The 22,710-nt window shown below is 48.1% G+C and overlaps 1 protein-coding gene across 8 annotated transcripts in view; it reads left to right on the forward strand.

Moving 5' to 3' along the window:
- The window catches only part of PPP2R5C (protein phosphatase 2 regulatory subunit B'gamma), a 122,652-nt gene that overhangs the window by 13,027 nt on the left and 86,915 nt on the right, over nt 1-22,710 (forward strand). For 6 of the 8 annotated variants that reach the window (XM_040641396.1, XM_040641390.1, XM_040641392.1 and 3 more), the window contains exon 3: nt 3,843-4,005. Coding sequence is in view for 7 of the 8 variants with exons in the window: in XM_040641390.1 (XP_040497324.1) it covers nt 3,843-4,005 (163 nt within the window). In the remaining variant the exon portion in view is untranslated. Of the gene's footprint in view, nt 1-3,842; nt 4,006-17,901; nt 18,104-22,710 lie in introns of those variants that run through there. The other 2 variants (XM_008684198.2, XM_040641394.1) reach the window with 2 other exon arrangements.

Below are 22,710 nucleotides of genomic sequence, written 5' to 3' on the forward strand. Positions count from 1 at the left end.
CAGAGAGTAGAATTGCTTGGATGTGGGACACAGGGGAGGCGGTGTCTGAAGTCCAGGGACTGAGCAAGATCCCAAGTCTGGCTCCACGGCTTCCTGCACAATCCCTCTGGGGAAGGGCCCTGCCGCACCCTGGGGTAGCAGCTGCTCAGGCCCTGGCCTACTTCGGGCTCAGGACAGCAGCTGGCTGCGAGGAGGCTGGGGGGCCCCAGCGACTGTCGGGGGCGCAAGGAGAGTTCTGTGTGGGCAGTGCCCCCTCTGGGCACCGACCAGTACGTGTCCAGTGGGATGCTGGTACTCGGCGCTGAGGAGAAAGATGTGTTCAGAGCGTTTCTGTTCTCCAGGCCCCTGCCCTGCTCTGCTGTTCAGGGACCCCTTCAGGCCATCCTCACCTCCTTGGGCCTCGCCTCCCTTCCTAGTGCTTCTTGCAGGTGACCTCGTATGTCTGCACACACAGGACAGGCCAGGCAATCTCTCGCTCCCTGCTGGGCGTCAGACTGACAGCCGTCCTGTCCCATCCGTCCTCTGTTCTGTTGTCACTGCACGCCGGGGCCCAGATCCTGCTCCCCGCTCAGTTCTCGCTCAGCCGGACCTCCGCTCGGTGGCCTCCCCTGTCGGCATGCAGCGTGGTCAAGCCCTCGCCTTCCAGATGGTCCGAGGTCCCTGCTGTGGCGCTGCTGCTTGGCCTGACGCTCTTCTTCCCGGCCACCTTCTCGAAGTCATTACGGACACTCCAGGCCTCCCCACCTTGGCCTCAGCCAAGCAGCCTCTCCCCACTGCCCCACTGCCCTCAGCAGCCTCCACCAGCCCCAGGATACCAAGTCCAAGTCTGCAGACGTTGGCTTTGAGTGCCATTTCATGGGTTGACCTCCTCCTTCCTGAAAGGCTTTCTTCCCTCAGCCCCGTCCTCCTCAGGCCCCCGCCACCTCCACCTCTTCCACTCCACGCTCTGCTGGGCTGTCTCACTCATGGGGTGACTTCAGTGACCGTGCAGATGGGTAACTTCCAAGTTCACATCCAGCTTGCACAAGATGTCTGACAGCGGCCAGGCAGTGGCCAGGACACCAAGGACAGCACTCCAGCCCTTGTCCACAGAAAGAAGAGAGCGTCGTGGGGGAGTGAGGAGAGGCATCACCATGGCTTTTGCTCGGACCCAGTGTGCTCACAACCCACTTCTCGGCCCCTTTCTCCTTCCCGTCACGGTGCCTGCCCATCTGCTGGTTTCCCGTGTCCCCGCTGGCACTCTGCGTCACCCATGCACCTGCCAGCCACTGGTCCAGTGCGGCCACCAGTCCCGTGTGTGGTCTGGACCATTCACCAAGTCTGCCTCCTCCCCTCCCATCCACAGTCCACACTGCCGTCCGAGGCGCCTTTTGAACGGGAAGATGGACTTGCACCCTCGCCCCACTCAGAGCCCCCCTGCATGGCTTCCAGGTGCCTGTCAGGTGAAGGTCAGACTCTGACCCGGGCTAGTGGGCTCTGCGGCGACAGTGGTCGCACTGAGCCCCCACCCTCAGCGGCCCTGCCTGAATGCTGTCCCCCAGCACACATGCACGTGCCCTCAGAGGGACCTCCCTGACCTGGCCGGTGCAGGGCAGTGCCCCACTCTCGCAGGACAGGCCAGCGAGGCATCCAAGCCCTCCTGGAGCTGACATCCCTTCGGGGGAAAGACAAAACAGCCACCTCATAGCAGAGCCCGGCCAGGCGGGCAGCAGCCCATGGAGCTGACTGCACGGTGCAGAGGCGTCAGGAAGCCGCACTCAGGGTGGGCAGTGTGACAGTGGGACCGAGGCACAGGGCTGGCCGGAGCAGGAGCTGGGGACCCGAGCATGGGGCTCTGTAGAGCACTGTGAAGCCAATAGGCTCGGAGCCCTGGGAAGTGACTACAGTGAGTTAGCCTGGGTGATGGGACCAGGTCTTCTTTCTAGAAGCTCACTCTGCCTGCCCTGAGGACAGTGCTCTGGGGGAGCGAGGCCAGCAGGGCCCACGCAGAGGAGCCGGTGGCTCCGAGCCCACAGGTCTTAGGGATAACTTTTGCTCTGGCCGACGTTTGAAGCCTCATCTCAGCGTGTGTCCTGCATGGGCCGTGGATGTGCATGGAGGCAGCTCTGTTTTGTGAGGTAGCCACATCACCCAATGCTGGTGTCCCAAGCTGTGTTGCAGGAGCTGGCCGGTCCCCTTCTGTCTGGGCGGGAGCAGCACGTGTGGAGCGCGGGCATTACAGAAGGCGGAAAGGAGGTGTCAACTTTACTAGACACGTGTATATAACTGAACATGGCCTAGGAAGACCTGTTTGTGATTGGGGAGTGAAAACGGGCTTTTGGGGAATTCTGGGGAGGAGGAGCGGTATGGACGGGGTTTTTAAGAAGAAGACCCAGCTTTCACGATCAGATGGAAGGAATGACAGATGTTAAGGACAACATCTGGGAAAATCCTTTCAGGGAAGAAGCTGCCGTCTGTGGGAGGGAGGGGAGCCCAGGCCCTCACTCCCAGTTCAGATTCCTGTCTGCATGTGGGCGTCCTGCTCTTGGAAAACTCTTCCCAAATATTCCTAAGCACCTTATTTAAAAATAAAGCTGCTCTGACTTCTTAGTAAAAGTTCCACTCAAGGAGAAGAACAAATAGTTGGGGATTTAAGTTGGTGTGTCTGCTCTCCTAGCTCAGTGTGATTGGAAGAGACTCGGTAGGTTTGTGTTTCTAGGATGAGCTTGGTCAGCTTTTCAGAAGCACACACGCACATATGAACTCTGTTCCTTTCGGTGGACTGGAGGTGTGGGAGGACTGAGCAGTTTGCACAAAGAATCTTGACGGTCGATGCTAAGTTGACGCTCGCTGGGCACCCTTGCCCCCGTGGGCCTGTACAGGTGTCTGCTGCACGTGCCCTCGACGCCCACCCACCTCTGCTTGGGTGTTTGCCCAAATCTTTCTCCCCTCACAAGTCAGCCACGTGTCCTCAGACAACCGAGGTATTGCAGCACAGTGCGGAGTTGAGCACTAAATCTGGAGCCTGGAGATGGACGCAAGGAGGGGGAGGCTAGAAAGAAGAGCATTCCCTGAGGCTTGAGGGACAAGCACTTTTCTGTCGCTCCTACTGATTGCTGAGGGCCGAGTGGTGTACAGGCAGAGAAGCAGCGAGGTGCCCGCTCTGTGAGATCCCTGTGGCTGCCGCGCAAATGACCACAGACTGATTATCTTACGTTCCCAGAGGTCAGAAGTCTGAAATGGGGCCGAGATCTAGATGTCAGCATGGCTAGTTCTTTCTGGAAGCCCTGGAGGAGAATCCGTTTCCAGGCCTCTTCCAGCTTCTAGAGGCCTCCGGCACTTCTTGGCTCATGGCCCCTTCCTCTGACTTCTTGCAGTCTCCCTGAGGCTCTCACCTCTGCTTTGTCATCTGCTTCTGTGTTGCCTCGTCTTGTCTTGTCGAAAACTGTGTGATTACATGGGGCCCATCCTGACACTCTGGGATCCCTACCTCATCACCGTTCCAAAGTCCCTTTTGCCAAGTAAGGAAGCCTATTCCAGGTTCCAGGAATTCGGATGTGAACATCTTTGGAGGGTCATTATCATCAGCCTATATATACATCAGCCTGTATGGAAAATGTTTAGAAGTAGAAAGTTTGAAGGAAAATGTGAGAAATGGGGTCCATCCATGAATACCTCGAAATCCAGCATTTCTAGAGGTGAGGTGTCGCTCAGACTCCAGCCACTTTACGGAATAGTGTTTATGGCGGAGTGAAGGGGGCTGTCCCTGAGCAAGACTCGTGCATATTTTCCAGATTCTAACTGTGCTGTAAAATACAACCGTTTGAGGTATGCATGTGTTTCTGTTTTTATTTTGGAAACAGATTTCCAGCAGGAAAAACAGCCTAGCTGCCACCCCATCGACAGTGTCTAACAAAATAAAAGTGCCAGTCCCTCAGCCCATAGTGAAGAAAGAGAAGCGGCAAAATTCCTCCAGGTTTAACGCCAGCAATAACAGAGAGCTTCAAAAACTACCGTCTTTAAAAGGTAACTTGTATTATTTGTCTTTTAAAAGTCAGAGTGTGCCCACTTAGGGAGAAGGAGTCACGTTGGGTAGTTGCCGGCTTCTTCTGCCTCTGCTATGTTTGTGTTTTCTGTTCAGGTCTCGTTATTGAGGTTTGTTTTGTTGTTTTGTTTTCTCAATTAAATGCCACTAACTGATTTACCCAACTGATATTTCAGATTCCAGAGCTGTTTGAGATAAAAATGTAATCACGATTGTGTTCTGTGTAACACACTAGAAAAGCCAGAGGAGAGTCTTTAAATCTCTTTCTGTGAATCGTAACCAGGCTAGTTGGTGTTCCCTTCAAGTGATTCTCCTCTTGCACTTGTCACCTGTGAGCTCTAGATTCGGAAAGGAGCCATGCAAGGAAGTAGGTTTTAAAACCATGGTAGAGCCTCCTTGCTTTCCTGGTATTGTAGAAGTGAGAACTGTAATCTTAGTCCTTTGTGGACTTTCTTCTTATGTAAGACTCATTTGGGGCTTACGCTGCCCAGGGGTTTCCTATTTGACATTAGTCAGGGAAGGGTGCCCTTTGCTTTGAATTTCCCCCAAAATGGCACGGTTGCCTCTTTCCATCTGATGGTGTTCAATCCCTATAAGTACTCCCCTAGGAGATGTTGAGGTTGAAGTACATAAAATCAAGGAATGTAGGGTAAGGACCCCAAAGTCAAACATGAACCTCTGAAAACCTTCGTATTTACTAAAGTATAAGACTAGTGTAATAAAACATCCGACGTTTTTCGTACCTCCAGTTCATAACAGTGGGTCTTTCGCAAGATGTGTGAACCCAGAGCAGGAAGTGCATCATCTTTACAGGTGTGTTCCAGTGCCTTCCACGCTGCAGGGCGGATAGCAAGGGCTCAGTGCAGACGTGCCAGGCAGGGGGAGGGATGGAGGGAAGAACAGAGGAAGGAAGGGATGGAGGGAGGGAGGGAGGAATGTATGGATTCACAGATGCACTTCTGCCCCTCTCTGCTAGGAATCCAGGCTGTCCCTGCAGCTTACAGGGCATGAATCTGGCTTATATTTGGTTTAGCTTCGTTGTAGGTAATATGCATACTAACTCATGTTGGGGAGGGATGACTAGATGGAACATAGGAGATTTTCAAGACAGTGGACCTATTCTGTACGATACTAGGACAGTGAATACATGCAATTTGGCATTTGTCAAACCCCATAGAGTATATAACGCGAAGAACAAACCCTCTTGGAGAAACGATGGTATTTAGTTAATAATGATGTTGTCAGTATTGGCTCATCGTTGTAGCAAATGCACCCACACGAATGCAGAACGTTAATAATGGGAAACAGGTGGCCGGTGATATGGAAACTGTACTTCACATTCAGTTTTTCTGTAAGCCTTGAAGTCCGATAATTAAAAAACAAACAAACAAACAAACAAACAAAAAAAAAAACCCAGGGCTGCTATTGCGGTCTTCTGAGACCCTCCACTGCTGGATCTTTGACTTTTTCTTCCAGCCCTTAAAACTCCTCCACAGCAGTATTTTTGTTGTATTCTGTTGGCGATTTGGACTTACCCACGTATTTATCACTTTGTTCTTCATTCCTGCCTGCATTTCCAGCTTTCCTCCTGGGATCGCTTTCCTTCTGTTTCAATACGTCCTGTAGAATTTTCTTTAATGAGAGTCTAGAGGTGGCAAATTCTTTATTTATTTATCTAGAAAATATCTTTATCCCGCCCTCATTCTTGAAAGATGTTCCCTGAGGGTTGAGTTGCAGGTGGAGTTATTTTCCTTCAGAACCACAAAGATAAGCATTCCATCGCCTTCCACTCCCATTAGTGTCGGGAAACCAAAGTCAGTCTCTGAAGAGACCGGTTCTGCCCACTTCTCTGATTTTTGTCTGTCACGTTGATCTTTCAGGTGCTCCACTGCTGGGTGTCCAAACATGGGCTTCTTTATTATCGGTCGTTTTGGGGATCCGTTGTGCATCCACAGATCATTACCCTTCCTCGGGGCCGGGAGGTTCCCAGCCATTATGTCTTCTACACTCGTCTCTCTTTTTTCTTTGGCTTTCAACAAACACGTACTGGACTTTTTCATTTACTGTCTGTCTTTTTAATCCTCACCTGTATTTCTCATACTTTTTGTGACTTCCCATGCTGTATTCTCGATGAGAGGGCCGCACATTATGTCTCATGAAGGACCAGTTTTCTTTTTCTTAATTTTCAACCCTCTGTGGAAGGTATACCTTCATAAAATACAGTGAAAGTAAATAACTGCACAAATGAAATATAAAATGCAGCCTTTTTGTGTTATTGTAGCCAGCGGACATAAAATTACCTTGCTGAGTTGCTATCAGAATCTCTAAACACCATGTTCCACTTCTGTTATCTTGCTGAGAATCCTCGGGGCTGATAGGATGTGCTGAACTCCCTTTGTTGAGCTTTTAATCTCAGATAGCCTTTTTCATTTACAGAATTTACATTTTTAATCCGCAGTATGAGTTTTTCCTGTTTTCCTGTTCTCAGATCACACTCGCCGTTTCCGTGGGTGCAGTAAGGACAGCTGCTTCGCGGTCTGTGTCAGATGATGTGATCATCGTTATCAGAGTTTGTTGGCGAAGTCTTAGTTCCTTGAGTACCTGACTATTTTCTAGTGTATGCTGGTCATCGTACTCAACTATTTAAAATAAGTTAAAACCTAAAACGAAAGTACCTTCTTCTATAGGGATTTATTTTTGCTGCTTCTGCAAGATACCTGGGTCACTAGCAGTCTGGGAATATCATAAATCAGAGCATGAGTTTATTATGACTTGTCAAATTAGTCAAGCCAGTTGTCCTGTAAAATATCCCACTTTTTCCCTGTAGTTCTGGTAAATAGAAACCTTTTTTTGGATGGAGTACATTAGACATGATGTTGTATGAGCCAGGAGACATTAGTTAGTGCAGGATATTCATTCAATCTGGGGACTGTTAGGGTGATGATGGATTGCTGTCCCGTCAGACCCTGACACCTCGCTCTGCAGCTGTGCTGTCCAGAGGTACTGGTGGCGGTCTGCAAGCTACGTTTTGGCACCCACTGGTCTGTTCCCCACCAGCTCTTTGCTAATGCTGTGTATCCACGTGACAGCCCTTGCTTGAGTCAGCAGTGTCGCTAGAGAGAACATGGAACCTGGTGTTCTTTTGACAGCAGAGTTGTTTCTTACCAACTGGAGACATTTGGTTATCTTGACATATAGTTCCTGAAAGTCAGGATGGGCTTAAAGCTCTGCCTTTTGGTTACACTTTCCCTCAAATGGTGAGAATTAAAGATTTTTCTGGTTTTCTTTTTTTTTTTAATATCATTATGGACTTAGGTATTTTGATTTGATTTCAGTGTGCTTCAACCTACTAAAATCATTATTCTTTCTGATGTGTAGATGCATGATTTTAACCACTCAGTATTCTTTGCGCTAACACCTGTGTATCTTTTGTACATAGACGCATTTATTTTTGACTCCTTGATTTCTGACACAGTCAGATGTTCCCCCAGCCTCATTTTGTACGTTCTTTGCCCCAGACTTGGAATCGGCCATTTTCAAGGAGCCCTGATTCCTTTCAGCGGGGATTGACTTTGGAGACCAGAATCTGGATACTAGGGGTGCTTGTTGCTCTTGGACTGGTGTTGCTTTCAGGGGCTGTCAGTGGAGGGAGGTGGAATACGCATTAGTTATGCATTCATACTGATGTTTTCAGTTCAACCGTAACATGATGGTGTTTTTACGTGTTTCTTGAATCTTCAGGTTTGTATCTTTTACGCTGAAAAGTCTTTGTTTCGAACATCATCGATGTAGTTATTGCTATATCCTATTAAAATAATTCACAACAATAATACTGATATTATTACAAGAGTAGGAACTTTGAATCGGCTCATTTCGTTGCAGGAAAAGCGGTTGTGTTTTTATCAGGATCCCATCACGTTTTTTAAATGTCCAGGAAGGATTGGCATCTTTAGAATGTGTGTGTCCTCTGGCCTCAGAGAGTGTTCTGTGCAGGCCACTTTCATTCCCTTTGGGGTGTTTTTAGAGAATCCATCATGTAGGTTTTGCACAATTATTATTAAGTTTTATGCCTTAGCTATTCTGTTATTGTTGCTATTGTGTCTTCTAAATAGTTATTTACATGAAGGCTGTTGATTTCCGTGTCTTGCTTTCTCATCCTGCTTTCTTATGGAATTATCTTACACGGTAGTTTTTTAGTTGATTCTTTCGGATGTCCCCAGTATCTAGTTAGATCTTCACGTAAAGATAACCTCATGTCTTTGTTCCTAATTCTTATACCTACGAGTGTCTTCCCCCTGAATTGGCTGAAAGTTCCAGTAAGATGTTATAGGTGGTGGTGCAAGTGGGCATGTTTGTCTTGCTCCTGACTTTAATGAAAGAGGCAGGATTCTTTAAACAACTGTATTATTCCATTGTGTGGTGATCCTTGGTTCTCAGCCGTTATAGATTGTGCTGTAATGTAAATCTTTCGTCATTGTTCATGTCTTTGAACCTTTTCTTAAGCTGAACTCAGAGAAAGGAAGTACTGGACCAAAGCCTGTGTGTTTTCAAAATCCCTTTATAGAGACCGCCCAGACGCTCTCCCGGGAGGTGGCAGCAGACTCCGCTCTGCCCAGAGCGGAGGAGATGCCTGTCCTATCGCACCTTTTCCATACTGGGGTCGTTTAAAATCTGAGTCATCTGTTAGGTGGAAACTAGCATTTCCTATTTTTATTCATTTAACAGGGAGGCTGAATGTAGTCTTTTCATTCAAAGATTTCCCTGAATCAGTCCCTTCGTTTACCATGTTTTGGTCTGGGAGGTGGGAGTGTTCGATGCTAAATGGAGGGAGATGTCTTGGGTGACGTGCCACACGCAGTTTGTTTCTTGGGGCCGTTCTTGTGGAAGGAAGAGCCTGGGAGAAGTCAGGTCATAAAGGAGCAACTAGGACTTAACAGCAATTACCTGGAGACCTCGGGGCAGAAAGTTGGAGTTGCTAAGCATTTGGGCTTGTGTGAAAGAAATTGTTACATTATTTTTGGGAGAATTTACATGGCCCGGGTTTTGTGAAAGTGCAGTACTTCAACCTCGTCCAAAGCAATTCATTTTCTGATACTGTTGGAAGTTTGGCCATACAAGTGGGTCATTTCACTGCCTAAAGATGAAGTGTGCATGTATTGAGAGGAGCTTTGCCTCTTGGCCATTAGTTGCAGAATTATAACAATGCAGTGTGGGAAGTTGCCAGAGTGCCTGCCCTAATTCTGGTGGGCCGAGAAACCGCTCTCATCAGTCCTGTCTTCTGCCCCGCGCTTGGATTTCTGCGTCTGCTCCTGGCTGCCCCGGGTAACAGAGGAAGTGGCCCCGGGCTTGGTGAGGCAGGTGCCTGTTCACAGCAAGTACTTACTGACCATCTGGGTTGTCTAGAGCAGGGGGAGGTGGCCAGGATGATGACAATGACCAGAGGTGGCCCCTGCGCTCAGGGAGCCAACAGACCCAGATCCACCACACTTTTCCAACTCAGGCTCCTCTTGGTTCCATTCTGTCAGCAGCTGGACAGCAGAGGCGCCACCAGGGCCCCCGGTGTGCATGACCGAGAGCCGGTGCTGTATCAGCCAGCCCGGCCTTCTGGGACACTGTCCTGTCTGCTCTCCTGGGGCCACAAACGTGGCTTTTACTACAACGACAGTCTCAGGCCTCTGCCAGCCACCTCGGGGCAGAACCTGGGAGTCCGCCTCCTGTCTCCCAGCCGTAGTCTCACATTTAACGTTTGTCTCAGGCCCTCCCCACACCTCACCTCAATTTCTCACTGCACTTCACGTCCCACTCGCAACCGCACACCATGCCGTGCCTTGGGTGGCCCCATCCTCTGTCCAGCGCCTCGCGGCCCTAGACACCCGGCTTTCCTCTGCACTGCCTCCCCTGGAGGCTGCCACCATGCCCGGCTGCCTCTGCCCTGCCTGTGTGTCCTGAACCACCCTGGCTCCAGCCTGCCTCATCTGTTTTTCTAATTGTGGTAAAATACACATCGCATGTAGTATTTGTCATTCTAACCATGCGTCGGTGTCCATTTCAGCAGCGGTAAGTACCTTCACGGTGCTGTGCACCCATCACCACTGTCTGTTCGTCGTCCCCAACCCAACCCTGCCCCTGGTACACAGTGCCTCCCCTCGCCCTCCCCCTGCCCCGCAACTGCATTCTCCTTTCTGTCTCTGTGATTTCAACTCCTCCAGAAAGCGGAATCTTCCAGAATGTGTCCTTCTGGCTCCCTCTTCTCTCTCAGCATCACGTCTCCAGGGATCATCCGTTGTAGCCGGCGACAGGATTTCTTCCTTTTTAAGGCTGAGTAATACTCCAGCGTGTGGCTAGACCACCGTGTGTGTATCCCGCCGTCCGGCACTGACACTCTGGCTGCAGAACGCGCCGCACGCGTTGCTCTTGCGGGAAGTGTCACCGAGGGCAGGGCTGTTTGCATGTCTGTTTTGGTGCCCAGTCCAGCATCTGCCAAGGATGCAGGAGACACACTCTACGGGAGGAATGAGAAGCCCTTCCAGCCCTCTTCCTGCTCCTTCCCCACTCCTTCAGTTCCCGGAGAACTGGAACCAGGCCAGGCTCACCGCTGCCCCCTCTCCGGTTCTTCTGTGTAGAAGGAGGATTGTTCGTAGTAGCTGACGTGAGAGCAAACTGGATATGTCACGTGTACTAGGTACACCTTGTGTGGGCGTCCTGCCTTCCCGGAGTGAGGAAGGGCGGTGAGCACTTGCTCTGTGGGGAGAACGACAGTTGGGGGAAGTTTTTCCTGGTCTACTCCACTTACCCCCACTGGCCTTCCCTGGGGACCAGCCCGGCCACGCTTCCTACTCTCAGGACTCGCTCAGATCGACAGGGCAACAGGCGCCCGTCCCTTTGTCCTTGCTTTTGGCAAGCAGAAGTTCCCTGGCGACCCGTGAACACAGCTGAATGCTAGGTATCTTTGATCTGCCTCAGGAAAAAGTCTATTTTAAACTCTAAGTGGAGCCAAACATTTTAGGTTAGCTCTCTTACCCAACAAAACGTACATCATCCCTGCTCATATAGTTTCCAGTTCAAAAAAAAAAAAAAAAAAACAGTGCTGGCCAACACAACAGCCGTGCTTTGCTCTGACGACACCATGGTTCTCTAGGTTCAAAAACAACGTTCTTTTAATGAAAGGAACTAGAAAACTTCACTAAAATATGAGCATATTTAATTTGCCGACAAAATTGCCTGGGAGATGAAAAATAAAACCTTGAGCTAAATTTAGAAACGAAAACTAGAAAGTTTTATTCAGAAATGCTAAATCAGAAATAAAATCAGTGGAATGTATTTACAGGCAGTTTGCTTTTAAATAAAGACCAAAACGAAGTGACAGAGGGACCAGAGAATAGAGTAATTCCTTTGTAAGTCTTCACTTTAGTGCAGCATGGAGACCCCTTGCATTTCCATCTTTGATTGGGGGCGGTGGGGGGGGGCTGTTTGCCCACCTTCTGTTCTGGAAGGCACACCACCCTGAGCCCAGAAAGGTGCCTTTCCTCCCTCGGCATTAGCTCAGGCCCTTCGTGGTGCGGCTGCAGTAGCAGGAAGGAAGGGAGAGGAGCCAGGTTATCGTGGGAGAGTCAGGAGCCCAGTTGTGAGGCTGTCATGAAAGGCAGGTTGGCCCGTCACAGGGGGTAACTGAGGGCACAGCAGGAGGCCAGACAGGAGTTGTGCGCCCAGGGGAAGGGGCGTATTACTGTCCAGGCAACTAGGTGGCCTGGCCTTCTTAGTTATGTGTTATAGGGAAGAGGTTTAAAGAGTAGTAAGGGGGTTTTGGAGGGTCAGAAGAGGTGTTACTGCTTGATTCATCCATCATTCAGTATGTTGGATGGTGCATATGCTGTGTGCCAGCCACCGTCTGGGGGGCTGGGAGTAGGAAGGCTGGGGGTGGGTAGTCTAAGCAGGGATCCCACTGCAGCCTGGGGATCTTTCCAAAGCACTGTTGGTAGAGGCCATGCTCTTGGAGTGCTGCAGTGTCCACTCTCAGCATGACACCTGTAATGGCTGGAGCCACTCCCAAGCTCTGCACGTCAGCCCAGCAGGGTAGTATCCTCCATCCGTGACATTGCGCCTCCTCACAGTTGAGGAGATGGAAGGTCACATAGACGCCCTGCTCCAGGTGAGAAGAACCAAGCCCGGGGTAATGCACGGTGGCAGAAACTTGCAGCCCAGCGACGGGGCGTGGCTGCGGTGCTCCTTTTCTGGGAGCACCGCTGAGGGCTTATGCCATCAGTGAAGACGGTGCTCCGGGGACCAGTGGAACCCTGGTAACTTAAGTGAGGATCCAGAGTCACAGCAAAGGTGGCAGATATGGTGGTAAAAACTAGTCCCTGACCAATTCTTCGAGACAGGGAGTCCACATCCTCTAGTTTCTTGGTTCAATTTGTCTTGCCCGATTTAGGCCAGTTTTTGTTTGTGTGTTTTTACCTACATGAGCTCATGGATGCATCACAACGAACAAACCTTGGGGGTCATACTTCCCATCAGAGCCGGTTCTCGGTTTGTCACCTACACCCAAGAGGCCGCGTTCATTGAGGGTTCCTCCCTATGGTAACATCATTTATGTGTCTTTTTAAAAACTGTTACTTGTCATTTTTATCAAAGTATTATGTGCTTATTTTAGCAGTACTGAAAAAGATAACAGAAGTTTCAGGAAGAAGAACCACCTATTACCATAACACTCAACAGTTGATATTTGGGGAGTGTTTCTTTTTATGATCATACTATTTCTGAAAACTTACACACACTGCCCTTTCTAGTTATTTTCATTTTATATACTTATAAAGATTTTTGATGGATGTGTAATATTTCACTGTGTGGGATAATCCCTTTGACATTTAAGTGGTTTCTAGTATTTTAGAATCATAAAAATGTGATGCTCTAGAAAAAAAATTATTAGGAATTAACCAAGGAGGTAAAAGACTTGTACACTGAAATACAAAACACTGCTTCAAGACGCTGAAGACAACACCAGTCACTGGACAGACCTCTGTGTCCATGGACTGGAAGACAATGCTGCCAAGATGTCAGTACTGCCCAAAGAGGTCTACACATTCAGCGCAATCCTTATCAAAATCCTAACAGTGTTTTCTTCCAGAAACGGAAAAATCCACCCTAAAATTCATGTGGAATCTCCAGGGACCCCAGATGTCCAAAGCAGTCTTGGAAAAGAACACCACACTTGGAGGTCTTAAATTTCCTGATTTTAAAACTTCCTGCAAAGCCGCAGTAATCAAAACCGTGTGGTACCGGCATAAAGACAGGCATATAGACCAGTACAGAGTAGACTGCAGAGCGTGGAAATAAACAAGGGTGCCACCCACTCAAGGGGGGGAAGGACAGGCTTCTGAACAAATGGCCCTAGAAGAACCGGATGTCTGCATGCAGAAGTATGAAGTTGGACCCCTACCTCACACCATACACAAAAAGGTAACTCAGGGGTACTGGGTGGCTCAGTTGGTTGAGCATCGGATTCTTGGTTTTGACTCAGGTGGTGATCTCGGGGTCGTAGGATGGAGCCCCACATCACGCTCCACACTTAGCACAGAGTCTGCTTGAGATTCTCTCTCCCTCTCCTTCTGCCCCTCCCCCCACTCACAGTCTCTCTCTCTCTCTCTCAAATAAATAAAATCTTTTTTTAAAAAAGGTAACTCAAAGTGGATCAAAGACAAGTCATTAGAGGAAAAGCTTCATGACACTGAGTCTGCTATTGATTTCTTTGAAATGACACCAAAATCGCAGGCAACAGAAATAAAAATAAGTTGGATGACATCAAAACTTAAAATTTCTGTCATCAGAAACACAATCAGCGAGGTAAAAAGGCAGTCTGGAGAATGGAGGAAATAGGAGTCCTTTATCTGAGAAGAGATTAATATCCAGCATTTATAAAGAACTCCTGCAACTGAATGACAAGAAAACCAGGTTCAAAAATGGGCTAAGGACTTGAAGAGCCGTTTCTCCAAAGAAGACACACACATGGCCAGTAAGCACAAGAAAACGTGATCAACGCCACAAATTGTTAGGAAAATGATAAACAAAATCAGAGCAAAATACTACTTCACATCTGTTAGGGTGGCTACTATCAGAGGGAAAAAAAACAGAAAACAACCAGTGTTGGCGAGGATGTGGAGAAGTTGGAGCCCTGTGCACTGTTGGTGGGAGTGCAAAATGCCGCTGCCACTGAGGGAAACAGTGCGGCGGTTCCTCCGAGAGCTAAACATAGAAACGCCATATGTCCCAGCGATTCCGCTTCTGGGGGTGCACCCCAAGGAGCTAGAAGGAGGGACTGAAAATAGACACTGGCACGCCCGTGTTATCGCGGCTTTATTCGCAGTAGCCCGGAGGCAGAGGCAGCCCGCGCGGCCATCTGTGGATGAATGGGACAGCACATGGTCTGTGCACACCACGGAATATTATTCAGCCTTACAAAGGAAGGAGATGCTGACACCTGCTAGGACAGGACGGACCTCGAGGACGTTCCACCGCGGGAAGGAAGCCAGTCCCGGGACAAAGCCTGCCTGATCCCACTTGGATGGGGTCCCTGGATGGTCAGATCCACAGAGACGGAAGTAGACCGGGGTGGGGGGGTGCCGGAGCCTGGGGGCGGGGAGGAGAGATAGGAGTTAGTGTTTAATGGGGACAGGGTGCAGTTTTGCAGGATGAAGAGAGTTCTGTGGATGGACAGTGGCAGCAGCTGCGCAAAAATACAAATGTACTTAATACCACTGAGCTGTGCACTTAAAAGAGTGGTTAAGATGATGAATTTTATGTAATGTGTATTTTAGCACAATTTTTAAAATATTAAAATGGGATGCTCACTCTGCTACTACGTTTCTAGAATAGAAACATTTCTAGAATAGATTCCCAGGAGTAAAATTCCTTAAAGAATCTCGATCCGTATTGCCAGATGATTCTAATTCCGAAAGGATCCAAACAACTTATACATTTGCTGGCAGGGTCAGCGTGCCTTTACCAGCGTCAAGTAACTATCGTTGTTGAAATTATTGCTGATCTGATAGGCAGAGAAATGCTTTGTTATACAAGTATTGATCAGTTATAGTTCCTTTGTGAACTGAAGCATTTCAACATCGAGGCCCCGTTTTTGATGACCAGCTCTAGTGTATTATTAAGTAACTCCTTGTATTTATAGCATCTGTGTTTCCTCTGGTGTTTCGGAGGGAACATCCAGAACTCTGTAAATGTTTAAATGTGAGCAACATCCATTAAGGGTTTGTCCGTTGTCTTTAAACGTCCTGTTCTCTTGATACTCACTTCCCTTCTGAAAGCTGTAGGGATTTGGGGGTTTGGGGGTGATTTGGGTTTGGTTTTTTATTTAACTCATCTCAGATTTTATTTTGGTGTGAAGACTTAAATTGGCTTATCCCCGCACGGCCAACCAGCTATCTAACTAATCTTCCCCTTTCCACTGACTCAAGAGTCATTCTTTGTCATAATAATACACTTGGATGCATATGCTTCCCCCTCCAGGGGCTGTAGCTTCGTCCCACGGACCTGACCTGCCTCTTAGGCTCTCATTACGCCGGCGTGAATTCACAAGCTTTCCTGTGGGTAGGACTAGCCTTCCTCACAAGTAATCTCATTCTCTTGCTTTTTATTTTTCCAGGGGGACTTTAGAACTGTTTTGTCAAGAAAAAAAAAAAAAAGGTCAGAAAAATAGAGACCCAACCAAATTTTGACTGGAATTGCTTTAAACCTGTAAATCAGTTTGGGGGGAAATGCAGACCAGCATATTTATAGTATTTACCCTTCCAGTCCAGGAGCCGCCGTCTATATATTTGTTCGAGTGGTCTCCTTTCTCCATATCACTCATTTGTTTCTTGGCTTATTTGTGTTTAGGGAGTGTTTCATCAGTGATTTCCACATCACAGTCCTTGAGTTCTTTAAAGAGTTACTTTATATGTATAGGCTTCAAAAGAGCGTGGGGGGAAATCACTAATAAAGTTGAGATCCTTTGATCTGAGATCATTAGGAAAAATACATCAAGAAACCTCTTCGCTTGTTCGTTGACTCCTAATCTGTATATTTTATGTAAAGATCCTAGGAGTCTTTCCCCTCATCTCTTCATTTTAGCTCATCAGCACAGTCTTGGGACAGGCACATTTCCCCTTCTCATCTGCTGTATCAGATTGAGGACAGGTCTCTCTCTTTTTAAAGTACGGAACTGCCGGAAGCATCTGCTCTGGACCCCTTACTGAACCCCTGCGCACCTCGTTCCTCCTTGCACGCACATCTGCGTTCATCTGGCATCACGCCCTGGGGGAGAAGGTGGTGGTGATCCTAGGAGAGCCGTCCTTCCCTCCATCTGACAAACCCAGCGGGTCAGCAGCTAGAATTTAAGTTCACATTACTGGCTGAAAGCACGGGCAGCTTTGTTTAGCCAGAGGAGAGCCAGGCAGGTGTGAGGCCAAGTACGTGCAGGTGGCGAAGGACTGGTCGCCATTGCCTGTTATAAGTACCTGTATGGCTAGCTCTGGAACCCAGCAGCATCCTTCAGCTCTGGGGAAGAGGGAGGCCCGGGTGCGATTTGGTTTGCTTTTGCTTATTATTTTTGTGATCGATATTGATGCACATTATAAAAACTGCCTTCTTGCTAGTGAGGGGCCTTGCTAAACATCCCTGGACAATTGCAGCAGTTCACTCCTTCCTCGAAATGTATGGCGTGCCAGCCCGCAGGTGCGACTGCTAACCCCACTTACTGATTCTTACTATTCTTCCTATTGGGAAGGAGGTCTAGGAAGCAGAGGGCTTTGGCGTTCTTTTCACGCAGGGGACTTGTAGGAGAACACAGAAAAGAGATGTGGTTTGGACAGACTTAGGTGTGTGCGTCAAGAAGTGAGGAATTTGTTTTCCATTGTACCTGCCAGAGACTTTTTCCCTGCAGCTTGTTTTTAGTTGGGGCTAGCAGTGATACTTCCTTCTGTTAGGGGACCATCTCTTTTGTCCCCTCCTCATACTCCAGGAACGTCTGTCTCCTTGGAACAGCTTTTTACATTAACTCTTTTTGAAGATAAGAAACAGAGATTTAAATAATAGCTTTTAAAATTAGCCCCATAAAAGTAAGGGAAATATCCCTTTTTAGCTTAGAGATTTTAAACTTAAAATTTCTGTAAAGTTAAAAGTAACGTGTTGCCATCTCTAAGATACAAAAATGAACACTGCATTTCATTTTATAGCTTTCTTTTAACTGCCTTTAATCGGTAGCGCTTTCTAGCGATTCAATTTAAGGAAGCTTTCATTTCCCGTGTAATTTTTTAACTGAATTTTTCCAATAAAAACACGAGATCTCGAGGAAAAAAAAAAAACGGCGTTTGAGGATCAGCTTGTAACTCGGCGATAGGAGAGGCTGAGCCCGAGTCCACACCAGCGACTTGGGATTGCATAATGTTTGAATAGCCATTTGCCTAAACACCCCGAAACCGGGTTGCCCACGTGTTAACTCCAGTTCAGATGTTAGAGCACCTGGAACCTGGAGCCGCCGCGGGCCAGGCAAGAATGAGGTGCCCCTGACTTTGGGGGGCCGGCCCAGAGCGCCAGCCGTGGAGTTCCTGCGGCTCGCACACACTTGTCTTCCGCCGCTGGCACCCGAGGCCACCCCCAGACCGGCGGGGGGGGGGTCCCCGGCCTCAGCCCTGCACCCTCGGAGAGGGGCTGTCGGGCTGGAAGTTAGCGGGGAGCAAAGCCTGCGGGAGCCGGGAGCCGCGCCGGCCGGCCGCGCACACTGACAGCCGAGCAGGGCGCTCTCTCCATTTGCAGTTTTTTTAGTGTCATTTTAAGTTGCAGCTTCCGGCCAATCAGCGAGCCCCATGCCTGCTGACATCACGGGGCAGCCAGTTCCCTCCAGCTGCAGAGAGCTTCAGTTTGTCTTTTTTTTTAAACTAAAATGGAGGCTGGTTTCTTGCCTTAAGGAGTACATTGCCTTTCCCGCTGGAGTCTAGATGTGGACATGTAATAAAGCGGGCAGCAGGATGGTGGTGGACGCGGCGAACTCCAACGGGCCTTTCCAGCCCGTGGCCCTTCTCCACATTCGAGGTGAGTTATTGTGTTTCGCCGAATCGGAACCTTCTGTGGTTAGTTAATAAATGGCTATTGTGCTTCAGATAAGAGGAGCAGGAAGTCCTTGCTCGCAGAACCATTCCGTTGCGCTGCACACTTAGCCCGCGGAGGTGGGCTGTGTCACCACGGTCTGGCATTTTACGAACGACGACTCGTGGAATCGGAGTCTTGAGAGAGGCCTTGCACGCATAGTTCAAAGCTGGTTTTTCTGCTTTCTGCTCGCTCTCCCATCCCCCTTTCCAAGCCGTGCTGATGTCAAAGGATGTGAAGTCACTGCCCGGGGAAGGTATTGGGTGGAGGTGGGAAGGAGAGGCGGGCGGCAGCGCCCGGCCAAGTTGTCCGTCCGCGGAGTTTCTGTTACATCTGGGTCGCTCGACGCTGCGAACATTTCATCGGGGGCACATCTCTGTAATGAAGATGAATTGCCGTCAGGAAATATGCAGAAACGATTGGAAGAGAACTTCCTTTAAAAGGTTGTTTTCATTCTTGCCGAGGAGCCTCAACAAGAAACGTGCTCAAGCTCGGAGATACAGAAATCTCTTGTGGGTCATTTCTGAGATGTTAGCGGGTTGTGGAAGAGGAGGAAATATTTTGCATTTAAATAGGCTCTGTACTGACATTTGACTTTAAAATTTAAAATGGCAACAAGTTTTCAATGTGTACATAGGTCTCGCTTCTTGTAGTTTATACAAAATTTGGGTTCAGAACTGAGCTGAAAAACACAATTACCGTAGTAATTAATAATAATTATATTAAAATATAAGTATCAGAGTAGTAGTCTGCTTATTCTCAGTTGGCATCTTAAAGCATGTGTAATATAAAATTTTTTTGTTCATAATTGAGAGAGAAAATGGACGTTAGGCTTTATCAGATCACTTTAAAACGTATAATGTCACAGCTACGCCCTGACAAAACAGTTGTCACTGTCAGAATCTCCTCTAAGGACCCGTGTTAAGGAAGGGTGGGGGCAATATTTCTAGGTGACTAATAGTCCGTATGACTAAAATGCCGGACAAGATTTTTCAGATCCTAGGGTGTATCCAGGGAAGATAAAGCACACGAATACTCAATCTGCTGGAATAAAATGGGTGTTGCTTTTCTCTGCAAACCCTCTGTAATAAAGCTGGCGAAAATTAATACCCACGGTGACCAACTTGCAGGTTGGGCTACACATTCATTGTTTCATGGTGTGTGCCCAGCATTTAGATGCTTTAATGGCAGGAACCAAACGGGTAAAAGCAAGATGTAACTGTGTTTAGGTTTGAGTTAGTTCTTAAATATCGACTAGTTTAGCAGTAAGATGATTTTATTACATATGAAATATATTTTTATAGTTTTAAGATATCTTATGAATAACCCAGGTTATTTTGGTTCATCATTTTTTTCCTGATTTTAGTAGACACTTAAGGCACTAGTCATTTTTTGAGCTAAGAGTTTATTCTGAAATGGAATCATTTATGCCCTATTATACCACACTGATTTTTTTTTTTTATCCCAAGACTTTATTATAGGCAGGTTGGGTTTTTTTGCCTTTGTTTGAGTCATTGGTTGTTTGCTGTCTAACTATGGAGGAAAAAGTAGTGGAGTGTATTAACCTGAAGTTTTTAAGTTTTTAAGAGGGGGTAACCTGTAGGGACCTAAAATTCACTTTTAATTCAAACAGGGGAATAATTTCTAAGTTCAAAACTTGAAGAGCGCTCTGTTTACTCCTAAGCAGTTTTTAGAGCAAGCACGTTGGTGCTCAGTTTAGCAAGGTTTGCTTGACTTACATTGGTTTTTAGATTCTCGACCAATTAAACACCCAGTCAGCCGCTCTCCTGTGTATGTCCAGTGCTGAGGGTTAGTAACCGTGACTGAGAGGCGCAGCCCCACCCCAGAGCCAGTGGTTTTGTGGAGAGACCCATGCAGGGGCCCCCCCGGTGCAGGAGGGACACAGGTGCTGGGAGAACAGGGGCTGATGTAATGATGCTGGGGAGAGGCGGCGGCCGGGAGGGGGCGACGCTGAGGGCTGCCTCCCTCGCCAGGTGCAACATGGTTCCCATTTAGGGAGGAGGGGTCTTCACGCAGAAGAGAAAATGACCTTCCAAGGTCACACAGTCCTCACGTGGTTGGACCAGAATCCAAACCCAGGCAGTTCTGTTTGGCATCTTTAAAACAAAACAAAACAAAACAAAACAAAACAAAAACAAAAAAACCCGACTTATTTTAAAATGGAAATTTTGGCAGTTTGTAGAACCTTTACCACAGGATTATACTTGGGTCTTTCCCAGTGCCTTATCAACATTCATCTGTTTCATTGGCCTCTTGAGTGTGACAGTTTTGTGTCCAGGGTTCCGTTTCTTTATTTTACATATATTTGTCAGTTCCCCTAGCACGCCATGCCAAGCAGGTCCCTAACTTACAACATGAAGCAGGCTCTGTGGCCCAGCTTCAGGAGTTCACAGCCCCCTGTGGGGTGGGTGGCACAGTCAGGTAAACAAATCAATCAATCCAATCACTAAACTGATTAGTAGTCCCAGTGGGTTGGATAGTTCTCTTCTATTAAATAATCTAGAGTTTGCAATTAATATGGTAAATTAGCATATCCTAAAAAAGTTCAAGCAGAGAGGAACATACTATTGAAATCTACATAAAGTCTTCTGTCTGTAGAAGGAGCGAGCCTCACCTGAACTTGACGGCTGTAAATTTAGCTCGATGACTTAAATCCCGATCTTCTAGTGCCGTCCAAGAGAACTGTCTGTGTTGGTGGTGATGTTCTCCATGCTGGCCACATCTGACCGTGGAGCACTTCATATGTGGCCAGTGCAACTCAGAAACTGGATTTTGGATTTTATTTCGTGAGAGTTCTTTCAGATTTAAATAGACACGTGTCTGTGGCTGCTGTCGAGAGGGCGCAGCTCTGGGCTGGGGTCCGTGCTTTCTCAGAGAAGGGCTGGGCAGTGCCAGTTCCAGACCTCTGCAGGAAAGCTCATGTCACCGTAAATCAAGTCTTACGAAGCGCCTACAAAAGTCACGCTTACGCTCTTGCTCTAGTCCATTAAGTGTCCAGGCGCAGTATGTCAGACAAAAACAGTGCACATACCTTCATTTGAAAATACTTCATTGCCAAAACATGCTAAGCATCACCCGAGCTCTCAGCAAGCCGTCATCACTGACCGCAGATCACCGGAGCAAATGTAGTAGTAATGAGGTTTGGTATACCGCGAGAATGACCAACCTGGGACACAGGCGCAAAGTGAGCAAAATGCAGCTGGAACAGAAATGGCGCCCACAGACCTGCAGACCTTCAATTTGTAAGAAACACGGTATCTGTGAGGCACAATAAAATGAGATGTGCCTGTAAATAAATATTTTTGGCCGTGAAAGCAGGCATAGGCAGTAAGTTAATGACGAGGCTTGCGTGTGTTCCAGTAAAGCTTTATTTACAAAAGCAGGTGGCAAACCAGATTTGGCCCGTGGGACCCAGTTTGCCCATCCCCGTTCTAGACCATTCCGTGAGGTTTTGAACAGCCTGTTAGTGTAGTAAAATATGTCACTTCCAGAGCCAGGTTAACTAACATTAACGATGTTAATGGCCTGAGAGGAGAGAGTTCTTGACCCTTTTCCAGCTGCGTGAATCCGGCCTCAAGGGAGTTAACTGCTGGCCTCTTGTTCTAGCTGTTTCTTAAACTCACTCAGTTGATGAGTCTGTCTTTGAAGGACTGAGAAGTAGACGTGGCCCCGTGGGGGGCTCAAGAGCAAAGTATTCCTTTTGTGGGAACCCATTTTTCCTGGGATGTTGAAGTCTAACTGCAGAAGTTTGTTTTCTCACGAGTAAAATGGGCCAGAGGCTGTGCGGACGTCAGACCCCGTCCGGCGGCTCAGCCGGCACTGCTCCCAACACCGGTGCACAACGCAGGTGGCCGGCTGGACGCCCGACCCTCCTGCGTGATGTGATCACTGTGGGGCAGTGCCTAGCGGTGTCCACATTCCCCCAACGTTTCGGTGGTGGCCAAAAACAAAAGACCTCTCGAAAGCTCAGACCCGTGACCCTCTCTGTGCCTGTGCCTTTAATCAGCTCAGGAGTTCTAGTTCACAGACATCTGGATGCCGTGCACCTGTCCTTCTCTCTGAGGCGACTTTTTAGAAATACACCTTTAAAGCTTACCTGGCGTGATCCTGTATGCAACATCGTGTCTGTTGTATTCCTGAGGGTGTGTGGAAGGTAACCAAAGTAACAGAGCTCCCTTGGGGTGGGGGTGTTTGCATCAAGTCCACATGCTTTTTGTTCATTAGTCTTCCCTCAGCTTCGGTATAATGTCTTCTGAGGGTTTTCAGATCATGATTCCTGCCTTGCAGCAAAAGTTAAGCCCCCAGAATTTTTTCACTAAAGTATGAGGAATGGGAGAAAAATAAAGACGTGAGGTTGACCACCAAGAAAACGGTGTGTGCTTTTATAAACCTTGCACGAGGACAGACCCCTCCCAGGCCGAGTGGTTGGGGTGCAGCCTCCTTCTCGTCTGGCTTCTGGTTCCATACGTCAGATGCAGTTGCAAAGTGGCCCTCTTCTAAGCAGAAGGCACTCTGCCAAACGGAAGGAGCTT

This window comes from Ursus maritimus, unplaced genomic scaffold, assembly GCF_017311325.1.
Source record: "Ursus maritimus isolate PB19 unplaced genomic scaffold, ASM1731132v1 scaffold_25, whole genome shotgun sequence".
NCBI lineage: Eukaryota > Metazoa > Chordata > Mammalia > Carnivora > Ursidae > Ursus > Ursus maritimus.